The sequence below is a fragment of the Octopus sinensis genome, linkage group LG7, assembly GCF_006345805.1.
Source record: "Octopus sinensis linkage group LG7, ASM634580v1, whole genome shotgun sequence".
NCBI lineage: Eukaryota > Metazoa > Mollusca > Cephalopoda > Octopoda > Octopodidae > Octopus > Octopus sinensis.
This window is the reverse complement of record NC_043003.1, coordinates 103,741,427-103,759,533: the sequence shown is the minus strand read 5'-3', so window position 1 is coordinate 103,759,533 and position 18,107 is coordinate 103,741,427. Positions and strand designations below refer to the sequence as shown.

Below are 18,107 nucleotides of genomic sequence, written 5' to 3'. Positions count from 1 at the left end.
TAAAACCACGAGAGTGAGAAAATGAGAATAATGTCTGCAGGTTCTGTAATTTCTTACTGAATAACCACATGTGATTCGTTTATAGTGATCAAATGTTTGTGTTCACGTAAACTCACTCTCTCCATCAAATGGACATTACCTGTACAGGTGCACAATGTGCCACATGTCCGATGAAAAAATGATCACAGAGCAATGTGAAATGAAATAGTTTACTCAAGAACACAACGCAACACCTGATCTGGGGATTGAAACCATGATCTCACAATCCTGCGTGCAACACCCTGACTACTAAGCCATGTGGTTTCACTATGTATATATATATATTTCTTTACTGCCCACAAGGGGCTAAACATAGAGGGGACAAATAAGGACAGACAAAGGGATTAAATCGATTAGACCCCAGTGCATAACTGGTACTTAATTTATCGACCCCGAAAGGATGAAAGTCAAAGTCGACCTCAGCAGAATTTGAACTCGGAACGTAACGACAGACGAAATACGGCTACGCATTTCGCCTGGCGTGCTAACGTTTCTGCCAGCTCACCGCCTTAATATATATATATATAAATATATATATATATATATATGCGCAGAGAGAGAGACAGACAGACAGAGATAGATACATACATACATAAATGGACAGCCAGACAGAGAGAGATAAAGAGAGTCAGAGGTATTCAGAAGGAAAAAGAGTATGACAAAATTGAATACCTCAGAAATGATACCAACCTCATAATAATTAATAGTGTTCAGGAAATTCTTGAAAGAAACTGACTCCTTAAAGTCGTCAGTACTGTCATCACAGTTAAGAAGAGCTAAAAGTAGTTTGCTGTGTTTGTTGGTGCAGCATTTGTTACAGAAAGGTGGACATTTGATAGGGTAGGCCTGGTCCTTCCTGAAAGTAGACCAAAACCACAGAAGTTACTACATATTGTCTATAAACCGTTTTTGTATTTATGACTATGTACAAATAATAATAATAATAATCATTATTTATATTGGATGGATATGTTTCCTCATCTTCTTTGATGTTACCACAATGTTTCGGCTGATTTACTCTCCAGCCTTCATCAGGTGTCCTGGTAGAATTCTGAACCCAACCCTGGGTTCTCATTCCTAAGGTATGTTTTTTTGCTGATGTTATTATTATTATTATTATATTATTATTATTTATTCAAGTGTAATGGTTAAAAGTGCAGGCTACTAACCCCTAAGATTCCAATTCAATTCCAGACAGTACCTTGAATGAAAAAATAATAACATCAGCAAAAAAATACCTTAGGAACAAGAACCCAGGGTTGGGTTCAGAATTCTACCAGGACACCTGATGAAGGCTGGAGAGTAAATCTGCTGAAACACTATGGTAACAACAAACCAGATGAGGACAAATATCCATCCAATGTAAATAATGTACAGAATTCTTCATCTCTAAAATATAGAACAGAATAATAATAATAATTAAAGACCGCTTCCATGTATGCATGGGTCAGACAGAGTTTATTTGAGGCAGATTTTCTACAGCTTGATGCCCTTCTTGTTGCCAACTTTCACCTATTTCTAAGCAAGGTAATATTTCCCCATGGCAAACAGGTTTCCACAGAATATTAAAAATGAACAACACCACTTGTACGACACAATGTCAAGACAAAACACATACACAGGTGATGGGCCTTTTTCAGTATCCAACTAACAAATCCACTCACAAGGCTTTGGTCAATCCAGGTCTATAGTAGAAGACACTTGCCCAATGTGCCATACAGTAGGAATGAACCCAGAACATCTGCGTCTAAAATGAATATTATTATTATGGCAGCGAACTGGCAGTATTGTTAAAATGTTTGAAAGATAACTTGCAATATTTGCTCTGGCGATTTAACAATTGATATTTCATTTCACATTACTCCAGTTCATTCAGCTGACAAAAATGAGTAATCCTGCGAAAGACTAGTGCCCTGTCCAAGTGGGGAACATACACCACAGAAACTGACCCAATGAGTCTATATGACTTGGGAAGGATCTTTATCCTATCTTTTTTTTTTTCACTTGAATAGAAGATTTAATCTGCTGCCCAGCACCTTGGATGCTTTTAGCCGAGTCCACCAAGGCTTCTGGTTGGAGGATACCTTCCTCTGTCTCTCACAGGCCTTGAGCATTGCCCTTCTTCCTGGATTAAAAGATTAAGAAAAACCTGGTGATACCTTTTTGTGTTTCATTTTCCCATGCAAGCTTTATTTTAATTAGAGACAGAATCCACTCATCCATCATTTATCCACCCCTTCAACCCTTCCAGTTGTCACCTACACTTCCCCACCTTCTCTTCTCATCATCCACTCAATACTTGTTCTTCATTCATCATACTCACTGCTTCCCCCATTCCTCACACCTTACTTTCGTATATATGCTTGCAACATCGACCCATACACATTCCTGGCTCTTCTGCTCCATTCATTTTTACTCACCCTATACACTGAGGGGCCCATCATCATCATCATTGTTTGACCGTGGTCGAGACAATGGAATTTACTATGTTACGCCAGACTTCATGGTCCATCATAGCATTACGGAGGTTCTGTTGCTGGATGCCTGTATCCCTGGAGATTACATCAGGGTAGGAGAGTGTGCGCCCTCCGGTATCGCGAGCAGATGGCTTCCAGAGGAGAAGAGTAGAAATTACCTCATTTTCAGCTCTACAACAATGTCCAGCAAACTGGACTCTTCTACCTTTCACAAGAGATGATACAGGTGGTAGTTTCCCATATATTTGTACTTTGGTTGGATGACGCTTCCACAAGAGATTTTGAGCTCTCATAAGGAGACGAATGTAAGTTCTATCCAACCGCCTCTCAAGCTTCTTTGATAACGTCCAGGTTTCTGAGCCATATAGTAGAATTGGTTCGACTGTGGCTTTGAAGATTTTAAGTTTGAAATCTCTACTTAGATTTGATGACCAGATCTTATGCATGTCATTACAGCTGTCTCATCACTGTTATTTTTATCTCTACTCTGCCCCACCCCAATCACACGAAATACCTCTAAAAACAATAATAATATTCATGAAAGTCAACAGCAATGGCATTACCATCACCACTCCACTTGCTATCACATCCATTTTCTATACTGTTATGAGTTAAACAGTATGAGAAGAAAATGTTAAAATATGTCACATTAGCACTCATCCTAGTTAGTACCATCACCTCATCAGTGAAATCCAACATTCTGAGAAAAAAACCTTATTATTTCTCCCTCATCATCGTTTAACGTCCGTTTTCCGCGCTAGCACGGGTTGGATGGTTCGACCGGGGTCTGGGAAGCCAGGGGCTGCACCAGGCTCCAGTCTGATCTGGCAGAGTTTCTACAGCTGGATGCCCTTCCTAACGCCAACCACTCCGCGAGTGTAGTGGGTGCTTTTTACGTGCCACCTGCACAGGTGCTAGGGGGCTCCGGCATCGGCCATGATCGGTTGGAGCTTTTTATGTGCCACGTTCGGATGGTGCTTTTTATGTGCCACCGGCTCAGAAGCCAGTCGGGGCGGCACTGGCAACGGCCACGTTCAGATGGTGCTTTTTATGTGCCCTCTTCCTATGTCACAAATATCTTCCACCATCAGCATATGCCTTTTATGCCACCCTATCTACATACAGCTCTGAGAAGTAAGCACATAATTTTTCGTCTTCTTCTGTCTATCTCTTTCTGCAAACAGATCACAAATGATTACACTGTGTAACAAAGTTTTATCTTTTATTTTTATTTTTTTATATCTTTGGTCAGTAAGTGTTATTTCCTATTTGTTTCTATCTACAAATATAAAGAAACAACTACTATTCCCTTCAAATTTCGCATTTGTTTTGAAACTGAAGGGTTTTCCATTACATTTCACACAAATTCACTGCTGAGTTGTTGAAGTAGAAACATTGTTAAAGCAAATATTCTGCTTAGGACAACAGATTTGCTTGATCTTAACCACTTGAGCATGTCCCTTAGTGGTTGATAATATGCGCATCACAAGCAAGAGTAATGAGGGAACATCATAGCCATACGTTGAGGGATTCTTTGGGGTCGGAATAAATATAACAAATGCAAAAGTTGATCAAAATAGCCATTTTTCATAATTTTTAAGGGTAAGCAAATAGGAAATAACAGCTGCTACCCAAGGACAAAAAATGTGTTAAACAGTAGTATTATTTGTTATTGTAAAAGTATTTAAGCAAGCACACACCTTTGACAATCATGTCTACATACAGCCTTGACCGTGTATACTGTAATAATACCCTAGCTGGTTAATAAAACATAGTTCATTCAGCTCTACTTACAGGAACGATGGCAGGTCTGCATCTGCTGTATGAATGGGTGGTGTTTCAGCAGGGGTCAAGGGTTCATTCCTAGAGAGAAAATATACCACAACATTAATACACTGCTTCTAAACAGTTTCAATAGTGGTGATGCCATGAGTGAAGTCTGGTCTGGAAATATGGAGGGACCTGCTTATGTACTTCAACAGTTGTGATGGAACTTTAGACAGCTAGTGGCTGAAGGGAAATGGTTATTGATGTGGTTTACTCTCAAATCAGGGCTGACCACCTCATCTTTTATTCAGACATAGTACATTCAGGACCACATTATCTGATGTGTCCTTTTAAGATGGTAGGATGTGATTTGAGAGAGATTCAACTGCTATTTCTAGTAGAATGAACATATGCAGAGAAGCACCCTTACATGATGAAGATAAGTTACCCACTGAACACTGGGATTAATGTAATTGACTTACTCCTCCCTCAAAATTGCTGGCCTTGTGCTAAAATTTGTACCATCATTACAGATTTAAGTTGGCGGGGTTGCAGAATCATTTGCAGACCAGGCAAAATGCGTAATGGCATTTCATCCATCTGCACATTCTGCGTTTCGATTCCACTGAAGTTGATTTTGCCTTTCATCCTTTTGAGGTTGACAGCACAGGGGTTGATGTAATTGACTAAGCCCTCTCCCAAAACTGTTGGCCCCATACCAAAATTTGAAACCAAGGGGTGAGTCACTCTGTTGCTTTTACTAAATATTAATAAAAAATATACATATAGGCGCAGGAGTGGCTGTGTGGTAAGTAGCTTGCTAACCAACCACAGGGTTCCGGGTTCACTCCCACTGCGTGGCATCTTGGGCAAGTGTCTTCTGCTATAGCCCCGGGCCGACCAATGCCTTGTGAGTGGATTTGGTAGACGGAAACTGAAAGAAGCCTGTCGTATATATGTATATATATATGTATGTGTGTGTGTGTTTGTGTGTCTGTGTTTGTCCCCCTAGCATTGCTTGACAACCGATGCTGGTGTGTTTACGTCCCCGTCACTTAGCGGTTCGGCAAAAGAGACCAATAGAATAAGTACTGGGCTTACAAAGAATAAGTCCCGGGGTCGATTTGCTCGACTAAAGGCAGTGCTCCAGCATGGCCGCAGTCAAATGACTGAAACAAGTAAAAGAGAGTACATACTCATGTTTTGAGTTCTATTTTTCCAGTTTGCATCACTAAACCTATATATATATATATATATATATATATATATATATATATACTATGAGTTAAAGTGGTAGATGGAAACTGCAGGAAACCCATCAAGTGTGTGTGTGTGCATGTGCACACAGATGTGTATGAAAGTTATTATTTCATACATGTCACTGCTTGAGTGAAATGGTGATGATGTGAAGATATTCATATTCCTTGTTAACATTATAACTGATTATTCTGTGCTTTCAAAGACATCTGGGATTTTTTAAATCCTTTACTTAACCCTTTTGATGCCAGCTTGTCTGATAAAAATCTCTGGTTCCATAATACAAATGTCCTGTTTTAAAGTAATCTAAATCAAACTTTCCATTAAAATTTTCATGTCAGCTTACATTCCAAATACCAACTAATTAAGACAAAGGTATTCTACTAAATTTTTCATCATTCCCACAATTAATAGAGACAAAGGTATTTTTTTTTAAGAAATATGATAACAAAAGGGTTAAAGTGATTTAAATTAAAACTTCCGTTAAAATTTGATGTTAATTTGCACATTAAATACTACCCATATATGTGTGTGTGTGTGTGTGTAGGCATGGTTATGTGGTTAAGAAGTTTGCTTCACAACTATATGGATTTGGGTTTTTTAGTCCAACTATGTGATACCTTGGGAAAGTGTCTCCTACTATAGCCCAAATTCTGCCAAGGTTCACCTTGCCTTTCATATTTTTGGGTTCAAAAGACCCTCTCCCCCAAAAATGTTGGCCTTGTGCCAAAATGTGAAGAAGAAAAAAATAAAAATAATAATTATTATTATTTGTGTGTAGGGGGAGTGTTTTTTGGCTCTGTGAAGGCACATGGCTTGGTGATTAGGGTATTCAGGTCATGATCATAAAGTTGTGAGTTTGATTCCTGGTGGCATGTTGCTTCCTTGAACAAGACACTTTACTTATGTTGCTCCTTAGCTCCAGTCCACTCAGCTGGCAAAAACGAGTTGTACTTGAGATTCAAAGGGCTAGCCTTGTCACATTCTGTACCACACTGAATTTCCCTGAGAGCTATGTTAAGGGTATGCTCAGACACTTGAGCATTAATTTCCAGAGCAGGCTGTTTCATTCATCGGAACAAGTGGAATACTTGTCATTGTAGCAACCAAAGGAGCGCTAGTTGCATTTGTCTCTCTTGATTTTGGTAGCTGTAAACGAGTGTTAGCTGTCATACAAGCAGTGCTATTCCTTTCCAATATTCTGCGGAAACATGGCTGGTTGTGTGGAACCATTAACTTGCTTGGAAACAGATGAGGGTAGGCAAAAGGAAAGGTATCCAGTCATGGAAAATCTGCCTCAATAAGCTGTTTAACACATGCAAGAATGGAAAAATAGACATTGAAACAAAAAAATGATGATGGAGGAGATGACAATGGACCAAGGTGTCTGGCATTATGAGCTTCTTGAGAAGACCTGCCCACTTCAGCAAAATTGAGTTCTGGAAGTGATGCGTAAAATTTTTCACACACCCTACTCAACTAAACCAAACTACATTTCCCCTTCACCTCTTACCCACATTTATTTTTTTTTCATGCGCTATACTTATCTCTCTTTCTCTCCACTTTTGCAGCCCAAGCCTGTCCTCACTGCCCTGCCCACAGTATCAATATTATCCTGTTGTCCCTCACTCTATTTACCTAGGTTTCACCAGCCACTGCACTCTCTCCCTTCTTCACATTCATGTGAACTCCCTACTCATGCACCCTTAGCAATACTTTACCATTATATATATAAGGCACATGTACGTATATACATGGATACATACATTCATCCGTGCTATATATATATACGTACAGACACAGACGTTCGCATATATTTACACACATATATACATCCACACGCACATACATATCATCACACATACATATATATATACACTTATGTACATATATGTATATGCATGAATACATTAATACATATGCACACTGACATATACATCCATGTATCCATATACATACACATTTTGGTATATTTTTGTTCTTTCTGAAGATATTATGTTCAGAAATATGAACTTAATATTTAATTAATTCACTGTGTATAATTGAAACAGGTGTAAGGGATGGTGTTTGATTTGTTGTTAATAATAAACTCTTATTAACTTCACAATCTCCATTTTCTTCCTCTTCCTTTATATGAATACTAGCACAGCTGCGTGCATGCGCACATACACGCGAGTACTGTCCAAATCTCTGACCAATCACATACAGCTAACTGGCATTCAATTGGTGTATTAAGTTTCGGGCATTTTGATTGGGTTTGGGATAGAAAATTCACAAAAAAGTAACTTCTATTGATTTTTTAATGGCTTTGCGGGGTGATTGGGGAAATGTAAAGATGTGCATGACCACCCTTGGACAGTTTTCAATGACCATAGAAAGTGCAAGCCCTCTAACTTAAATACAAATGTCACTAAATGTGACTAGGGTGTTAGGAAACACTTACATTGCTAGAAATAAGAATTAAACCGCTAAACAGCATTAGAGCGGTTTAGCTCTTATTTCTAGCAATGTGGCTGTTTCCTAACACTCTAGTCACATTTAGTGACATTTGTGTGTGTGTGTGTATATAAGAATTGTTATCATAATCATGTTGCCAGCTTTAATACAATCAATAAGAGACATTCAACATCTTTGGCAGATTTTGTATGGCGACTGAAGGAGGATAAGATGAAGTACAGCATTAAATGATCCATAGTAAGGTATGCAAAACCATATAATATAATCTCCAGAAGATGCTGTCTCTGCTCCGAAGAATCCCTGTCTATTTTGTGGACTAACGAGATCATTAACAGAATTTCTGAACGACTCTCAAGATGCCTACATGCATATAAATGTACTTTCGCACAATACAGTGGGAATGAATTTTGAGTAACCGTTAACATAATTTGATTTACTTTAAGGTATGGATGACTTAAGTTTACTTTTAACCTCCCCATTCTTACAAACACCAAGTAGACAGCTAACTCGCTTTGTGATCATGAGTGTACCAAACCTCACGTGTGTGTGTATGTTCACATTTTTGCAAATGCTTGTATGAGTGAGTGTACTCACGCCACATAGCTTGCCCAAGGGCGTTTATACATCCATATTTGTTAAGGGTCACTTTAGATACTTTTCTTGCTAGATTGTATGTTCATTTCTCTTTTTGCCATCTGTGATTTTATTTTCGATCTTCTATATAAATGAAGATATTTCCTCCGTCTGACTGCTTTCCTTTCTACAAAAGGAGAAGTTACATTGCAGAACAGTTATTTTAATGAGTTATATTTATTTATCACCCAACGAGATACATCTGCACCACCGGATGCTCCTGAACCACTTGTTGGGTGTCCCACCCAAGAGGAATCGATGGTAAATGCATCAAAGCAATTGTCAAGATTAATAATAAATTCTCGTATATTCCATCTTCCGTCTTTCATTTGCCATATATATATATATATATATATATATATATATATATAGGGTGCAGTGAATAAACTGCTGCCCAAATTACATAAAAATGAAAATAACATTGACATCTCATTTTAACAGATATATTTACCAAAATTATATAAAAATATCTTGAAATACTAAAGAGTAAATTTACTCAATAAAATCGCCATTGGCTTCAACCACAGCCTCCAGATGACTTCAGAATCTCCTGCGACTCTACTGGATGGTCTCCTTGTTTAAGTTGGTGAATACTGCCATAATCCTTGCCTTCAGTTAATCTTTGGTGTTACAAGGAGTTTTGTTGGTCTCTTGTTCAACTGCACCCCACGCATAATAATCAAGGGGGTTGCAGTCTGGAGAGTTAGGTGGCCAGATGTTAGGGGTGATGCGGTTGCAGAAATTCTCTGACGGCCATGACTGGGTTCTCTTGCTTGTGTGGCATGGTGCAGAGTCCTGTTGCCAGACATAGGGTCTTCCAGCAGCCACCCTCGTGACTCAGGGCAGCACTACCTCCTCCAGGCACTTGATGTAGGCCTCCATGTTGAGTCTGAGGCCGTGTGGGAAGATGAATGGAGGCATAATGTCGTCATCACTAGTGATCATTCCAAACATCATGATGTGATGTTGACGGGATGTTTGATTTTTATCACTCTTGGTGTATGTCCTCAGATTGACACCCAAACACTCTGAAATGTTTGTATTGGAGCTTCTGGCTCAAATGCCAAGCAGTACCACATGTCGTTTCCTAATTACTGGCAGAGTGAATTGTGTAATGGTGCTGTTTTTCTCACTGACAGTACCCAACTGACCCTACTATAGTGTGTAGTCAGCAAAATCAAAAACAAGCAATGTGCATGCACAAAATAAAAAATATAAGATGGCAACAATTTACCCATCGCACCCTGTATATATATATATCCATTTATAAATACATACACACACACATATATATATATATACATATACATACAGAGTTTTCAGTTCCACCACAAAATCTCACTCCCACCTTTATATAACCCAAATATAATTCATTGTTGCCATGTATCTCCTCTATAGCAAGAAATCTGTTCTTTTTTCTCTATGATGAAACACTGCCTCCCATCTCCTTTACTCCCAGAAAGTTGAAGGGTTTTTTTAATCTTGCAAGTCACATGTCAACTACACTAGTGTTGGTGCCAACAAAAATAGTATTTAGTACAATAGGTGGTTGACATTAGGAAGGACATCCAGCCTTTGAAAGCATGCCAAAGAGAACATTAGAGCTCAATGCAGTTTCTCTACCCATTGGACCCTGTCAAACCGTCTAACCCATACCAGCATGGAAGATGGATGGTAAATGATGGTGATGGTATCCACATACACTCACACACACTCAAGAATAGAATCCTCAACTTACATCATGGTTGGTAGACTTGGAGATGGGTCCATTTTTGGAGTACGAGTTACTTCGCTATTTCTGAAAATAACAATAACAATCATGAATTATGTACAAAAGTTGTAATAAAATAATGTTAAACATATCTAAGACAGAAATGATCAACAGGGGTTTAACCCTGTCTCTATCACTGGCTGGTTGATGAGGTTATTAATTGCACAATAAAATTATCAATATCATGACCATCATAGTGTTATCACCCATCTTTCTATGCATACACATGCACATGTGATATCTTTTATCTTTTATTTTGTTTCAGTCATTAGACTGTGGCCATGCTGGGGCACTACCTTGAGAAATTTTAGTCAAACTAGTCAGTTCCAGTACTTATTGTCTTTTCAAGCCTGGTATTTATTCTATTGGTCTCTTTTGCCAAACTGCTAAATTATGGGGACTTAAATGTTTTTCAAGCAGAGGGGAACAAAAATAAACACACACGACAGGCTTCTTTCATTTTCCCTCTACCAAATCCACTCACAAGGCCTGATGGTACTCTGCAGCAGGAGAGAACCCTGAACCATGTGGTTGAGAAGCAAATTTCTTACCACACAGCCATGCTTGTGCTTATATATATATAAAACATTTTTTTTTTTTATTGGTAGGGAAATGGTCCATTTGAGGCAGAATGAACAGTTAAGCGCTCATTACAGTGTTTCACGATATCCTCACGATCCATTAAGACAAAGGAATCGTCCTTAGATGCAAGAAGTTCTATAGATAAAGATTGAGGACTAAAGAGTTGTTTGGTTAAGTGATATATTGGTTATGAGTCTTTACTGAATTTTCTCAGAAACACCTGACCACTAGTAATTTTTCATTTGTTGTATTTTGCACTGGAGTGATGGTGTCTTTTACGTGCCACCGGAACGGAGGCCAGACAGCCGCTCTGGCAACGATCACGCTCGGATAATGATACTTAAATTACAATAATCTAGGACAGTTACAACTGCCTCTCCTCAAAAAGTCTTAAAACTTCTGTAATGCACTTCGTATCATCACAATCATCTCCCTCTACCATCAATACTAGTACTGCCAGATACACCAATTTTCCTCAATACAATCATTGCAAGAAATGCCATGTACACCACCACCACCACCATGACTTCAAAAAGAGTGTGACAGAAATCTCAATTACATTGGTTGTCTTGAAGATCTTGGAGGTGAAGATGTCTGTTGGCTCAATCTCTGGGATCTTCTATAATAGAAAAAGAAAGTGCTTTATGAGATCAACAAAGGCAACAATTCAATGGAAAGTGTGAGGAATATTAACTCTTTAGTGTTTAAACCGGCCATATCAGGCCAAAATTGTCTTCCTGTTTTATGCTCAAACCAGCCAGCTCTGACCTCTCACACCTACCCTACAAAGTCATTCTAAAAATAAACTCTCAGAGTTACAAGATGCTGTACAATTAATTTAAAAGAATGTAATTAAACAGGCTTTACAGGCTTTGACAGATTAATCTAAATGCTAAATGGTTAAATGCAATATATGGGGATTGGATAATAAGCCTAAGCCAGTCTCAACTGTGGTTCCAGAAATTCTAAGCCAGAGACTACAGCCCAGAAGATGAGCCTCATCCTGGAAGATCTGTAGAGCTTGACGAGGACTTCCTGCAAACCCTAGTGGAACAAAATCCCATTGTAACTGTTGAAGAACTAGCAGAGAAGCTTGGATTTGGTCATTCAACCAGTCATTCAAGTCAGTGTTAGAAGAAAAACAACCATCTTTGGTTTCAAGACAAAAGGTGTTCTTCCATCGCTTGGCCACATACAGTGAGGATGATATTCCAAATGCTGGAGCAGTTTGAATGGGAAACGATGCCCCACCCACCAAATTCACCCCATCTAATTATCAAAATCATTTGGGCAGAAAAAATACGAATTCTGTAGACGAGATCAGAACGGTAGTGGAAGAGTATTTTTCGTCACAGACAAGTGAATTTTGGAAGAGAGGCTTTGCAAGTCTACCAGATAGATGGAAGAAAATGAAGGAGAGTATATTTTAGATTAAAAAAGAACTTTGTTTATCTCAATTTTGAAGAATAAAAGAAGTATAAAAAAACACATTATTTATGGGATAACACACACACAATGTATATATTCTGGATTGGCAAGAAAGTTATTTCATTTTTCGCAAATAGAGTTACATTTTTTTTAATGACTTGTGTCAATGTTATGATTTTTTCCTTTTGACATTTGATAGCCGTTACTTTTAGCTTACTTTAGAAGCAAATTACCTGTAATTTTGTTTACAGCTGTCAGTTCAGTGTCAATTTTAACATGGAGTGCAAAAACGAACATTTTGGCCATATTTTACTTTTTTATTTCTGTAAAAGCAAGAAAGCTGCCAAAGCCCACAAAGAGATACGTGAAGTTTATGGTGGACAGAATGCACCTGACAGAATGCACCTGTCAGAATGCACCTGTCAGAATGCACCTGACAGAATGCACCTGCCAGAATGCACCTGCCAGAATGCACCTGACAGAATGCACCTGTCAGAATGCACCTGACAGAATGCACCTGACAGAATGCACCTGTCAGAATGCACCTGACAGAATGCACCTGTCAGAATGCACCTGACAGAATGCACCTGTCAGAATGCACCTGACAGAATGCACCTGACAGAATGCACCTGTCAGAATGCACCTGTCAGAATGCACCTGACAGAATGCACCTGTCAGAATGCACCTGTCAGAATGCACCTGTCAGAATGCACCTGTCAGAATGCACCTGACAGAATGCACCTGTCAGAATGCACCTGTCAGAATGCACCTGTCAGAATGCACCTGTCAGAATGCACCTGTCAGAATGCACCTGACAGAATGCACCTGTCAGAATGCACCTGTCAGAATGCACCTGACAGAATGCACCTGTCAGAATGCACCTGACAGAATGCACCTGTCAGAATGCACCTGACAGAATGCACCTGACAAAATGCACCTGTCAGAAATGACTTTAAAAATTCCATTCTGGAGATTTTTCACTCAAAGATGACCAATGTTCTGGTCAACCTATTGAAGTTGGTGATGACCAAATCAAAGCCGTTATTGAATGATTGTCGTATAACTGTGCGAGAGATTGCAGAGAGGTTAAATGTATCACACACAACAATTGAAAATCACTTAAAATGTCTTGGACTCGTTAAGAAGCTCGATATTTGTGTTCCACATAAATTGAAAGAGATTCACTTAACACAACAAATCAATATTTGAGATTTGCATCCCAAAGGCAATGAAACTGACCCTTTTTTTGAAACGAATCATCACTGGTGATGAAAAATGGATTGTCTACAATAACCTCAATCAAAAACGATCATGGTCCAAGCGTAATGAACCAGCACAAACCACATCGAATGCTGAACTGCCCGAAAAAAAGGTCATGCTGTCAATTTGGTGGGACTACAATGGTATTTTGTATTTTGAGCTGCTTCCAAGGAACCAAACAATCAATTTAGGTGTTTACTGTCAACAACTAATGAAACTGGAGGAAGCAATCAAAGAAAAATGGCCATAATTGGCAAATCATGAAGGAATCGTGTTCCACCATGATAACACTAGACCATACATGTATTTGCTAACTCATGAAAAAGTATTGGAGCTTAGTTGGGAAGTGATGTCACATCCACCATATAGCCCTGACCTTGCACCATCAGATTACCATTTATTTCGAAGTTTGCAAAATTCTTTGAATGGTTAAACTTTCAATAATGATGATGAACTGAAATTGCACTTACTTCACTTTTGGTTGATAAGGACCAGAAGTTCTATGAGTGTGGAATCATGAAGTTGCCAGAGAGATAGTAAATGGTCATCAAACAAAAGACTTTTATTTCACACTAAAAAACTGAAATTACTTTCTTGCCAACCCAATATATACATATATGTTAAGGTGTGTGTGTGCGCACGAGTATATATATATATATATCATCATCATCGTTTAATGTCCGCTTTCCATGCTAGCATGGGTTGGACAATTTGACTGAGGTCTGGCAAACCAGATGGCTGCACCAGAGTCCAATCTGATCTGGTAGAGTTTCTACAGCTGGATGCCCTTCCTAACGCCAACCACTTATATATATATATATATATATTTCTTAGACAACCACTTATATATATATATACGTATGTATATACATAAAAGTAAATAAATGGTACAACGAAGCACCGATATCTACTGGAAAATAGATATATTAGTGCTTCGTTGTACCATTTATTTACTTTTATGTATAATTTTACCCTCACGGGCTATCCTTTACTGGAAAGCAATACTCTCGTATTGCATTACTATTTTCATATGTATGTGTGTGTGTATATATATATATATATATATATATATATATATATATATTTCTTAGACGATAGATACTTACAATTTATTCCCTGAAGTAGACTGAATCTTGGAAATTGATCTGCTCACCCTCACAAAACATAGAAAAACAATAAGAAAAATTAAATTCATTTGTTATGCAGGCACAAGGATTTGGATATACTGAATATGAATATGACAAAGTGTTTCTCAAAGGATTTAGTGACATAAAATATTAATTTCTTACATAGGTGCAAAGCTTCAAATTCACAAGAAAATATCAAATAGGATGTTGTGGCATTCAGTAAAATCTTTCTCATGAATATTAACAGTGAAATTATAACCAGAAACCTATTTTTATACATGTTATATCTTTCCTCTGTCTCTTTCTTCTATTTCTATAATAACTTCTGTGTTCCTCAATTCCTCAATTAACATTGTTTGCACCGCCTTTGTCCAAGCTCACCCAATGCACTTCTTCTCATCAATCTAATGTACCTCGATCTTAGATCGCATACTAAGTACTTCCACCAGAATTGTAGCTCTATGCAATATCCTCTTTTTCTTTTACAGGCATCAACCTTCATATAAGGATGAAGGCAAAAAATTAACTACATCAATCTTACTACCTGGGAAGAACAGAAGTCACAGCACCTGCCTCTCTTTCTTGTAATAAGTAAAAATAATACTTATAATGTATACCATGACTGGATCTTTTCGCTTTGACCAGCAGATTTTAAAAATAATTTCTTTGTAACTAAAAAATGTTAAACTTTGTATACTGGTAGAATGTGTTTATAAAACATTGTTTTCTCTTGGCTTTCTTGAGAAAATTCTATAGTTTGTAAGATATTTGGTCTTTAATTTCTTGCATTTCGAACCAATCAATGACGTCTATTGAGGTGAAAACATTCTGTGCCGTAATGTGTCAACATGAAATTGTCCCTGTTATTTATGACATATTTCATATCAGTTACATTCGTATGAATAAAAGATTATCGTTATTAAACTTTTATTAATAAACACATATTCTAAGTTCACAACATATGCAGTTTTAATTTTCCTCTCTGTTGCACAGATATACACATTACATATATATTCGTTTAAGAAACAGATTGGGTTTATTTACATTTCTGAAGAAAAAAAGATACCCTTCCCCCCACCCTTAACCCTAATCCTAAAACAGATTGAAATGTAATAGATTGATACTAGGGTCATAATTATGGGTGGACACTAAAGAGGGAACGGTTTTGTTATTCACCTCTGTTTATGAGTGACTCCTCATTTTATGGCCACAGAGTATCTTTTTTCTCATAAATAACAGGGACAATTTCATATGACACCGGAAATAATTGTTGTTGATACATTATGGCAGAAATCGTTTTCACCTCAATAGACGTCATTGATTGGTTGAAATTGCCGAAATGCAAGAAATTAAAGACCAAATAGCTTACAAACTACAGAATTTTCTCAAGAAAGCCAAGAGAAAAAGATGTTTTATAAACACATTCTACCAGTATACGGAGTTTAATATTTTTTAGTTACAAAGAAATTATTTTTAAAATCTGCTGGTCAAAGCGAAAAGATCCCCATGATTTTTGTCCTTGGGTAGCAACTGTTATTTCCTATTTGCTTATCCCAAGGAAATATGAAAAATGGTTAATATTTCCTTCAAACTTTGCTTTTGTTACATTTATTCAAACCCCAAAGAATCCCTCTCAACATATGGCTATGATACCCCTGTCACTACTCCCGCACATGATCAGAGATGCACATATTGTCAGCCACTAAGAGACATGCTCAAGTAGTTACAGTCAAGTAACTAACAAGTGAATCTGTGGTATTGAGCAAAATATTTACTATAATGATATTTCTGCTTCAATAACTCAACACTGAATCTGTCTGAAATGTAATGGAAAACAGGTCAGTTTCAAATCTTTGATGACCAGATCACAAAAACAAAGATTGAAGGGTACAGAAAATAACATTTATTTACCCAAAGCAAAAATATAAAAATTTTGCTACACAGTTTTATTATTTCGGAGGGTCAGGCATGACTGTGAAGTTATGAAGTTTGTTTGCCACCAAGCAAATGGTGTTAGATTCAGTCTCACCACATCACACTTTGGGCAAGTGTCTTCTGCTCAAGCCTTAGGCTGACCAATGCCTTATGAATAGATTTTGTAGACATAGTATATATATATATATATATATATAGGTGTGTGTTAATGTCTCCTTGTATTGTCATAACATGATAGTTGCAAAAGCATGTCACCATCTGGTGAAGCTATGTAGAATTGTGTCACCCCACCCTCCACCTTTGTCCACTATTCACTACATCCACTCCTCAACCCTACTCAATCTCTATACACATCATCATCTACTCCTTACTTTCCCACTAATGTATATTTACCATTGACCACCCTTAAACTGTATTATTATTTGCACCTTTACCCATTCCTCATTCTCCATATACAATAATGCCACAAAAGTAAAAAAAAGTCAAAATCATTCATAAAAAAAAATATTATTATAATCATTTTCTGAATCACTTTTCCTAGCACTAGACTCGCACACACTATCACTTGTAGATCACCGATTCACAAGCACTCGTAGACAAACTTGTAGATTTGTTTTTCAAAGACAAGTCTAGAGTTGTTTGCTTAGAAGAAGCTTTTTTTTTTTCACTCTCTATAAAATTCTCAGTAACATGCAGAAGTATTTGTTGTAGTGGTAGAAACTTTTGCACTTCGTTCAAAATTTGGATCTTGTGCTTGAAAAATTTCAGTTCATCATACAAAAGTGAGCTGAAAAATAAAACTCATAAACCCGCAGTCTTGTAAAGCAGGTCTTCATAAAGTGAGATATTACTGTACACTCTTTCAATTTCTATCCACCCTCATCCCCTGTCGTTTTGTCTCATTTACCCTGAAACCTTATCACCTCTATTTAATCTTACTAGCTCTACCTCGGTTACTCCCACCCATCATCATCATCATCGTTTAACATCCATTTTCCATGCTAGCATGAGTTGGACGGTTCAACCGTGGTCTGGTAAGCCAGGAGGCTGCACCAGGCTCCAGTCTGATCTGGCAGTGTTTCTACAGCTGGATGCCCTTCCTAATGCCAACCACTCCAAGAGTGTAGTGGGTGCTTTTTACATGCCACCGGCACAGGTGCCAGGGGAGGCTGGCAGCGGCCACAATCAGTTGGTTCTTTTTACGTGCCACCGGCACAGAATCCAGTCAAGGCGGCGCTGGCATCGGCCACGTTCGGATGGTGCATTTTACGTGCCACCGGCACAGGTATCACAACTACAATTTCCCTTCTATAATCCTTTCTACTATACCCACAAGGCCTGAAATGTTGGGGGAAGGGGCAAGTCGATTACATC

General features: G+C 38.0%; 1 protein-coding gene across 3 annotated transcripts in view; it reads right to left on the bottom strand.

Annotated features, from left to right (window-relative positions):
• LOC115214145 overlaps nucleotides 1-18,107 on the bottom strand; it is a 126,269-nt gene that overhangs the window by 20,772 nt on the left and 87,390 nt on the right. The window contains exons 3-7 of one of the 3 annotated variants that reach the window (XM_036505033.1): nucleotides 14,778-14,816; nucleotides 11,543-11,602; nucleotides 10,369-10,428; nucleotides 4,311-4,379; nucleotides 730-895 (exon numbers count right to left, since the gene is read on the bottom strand). In XM_036505033.1, coding sequence (XP_036360926.1) covers nucleotides 730-895; nucleotides 4,311-4,379; nucleotides 10,369-10,428; nucleotides 11,543-11,602; nucleotides 14,778-14,816 — 394 coding nt within the window. Of the gene's footprint in view, nucleotides 1-729; nucleotides 896-4,310; nucleotides 4,380-10,368; nucleotides 10,429-11,542; nucleotides 11,603-14,777; nucleotides 14,830-18,107 lie in introns of all 3 variants that reach the window. The other 2 variants (XM_029783210.2, XM_036505034.1) reach the window with 2 other exon arrangements.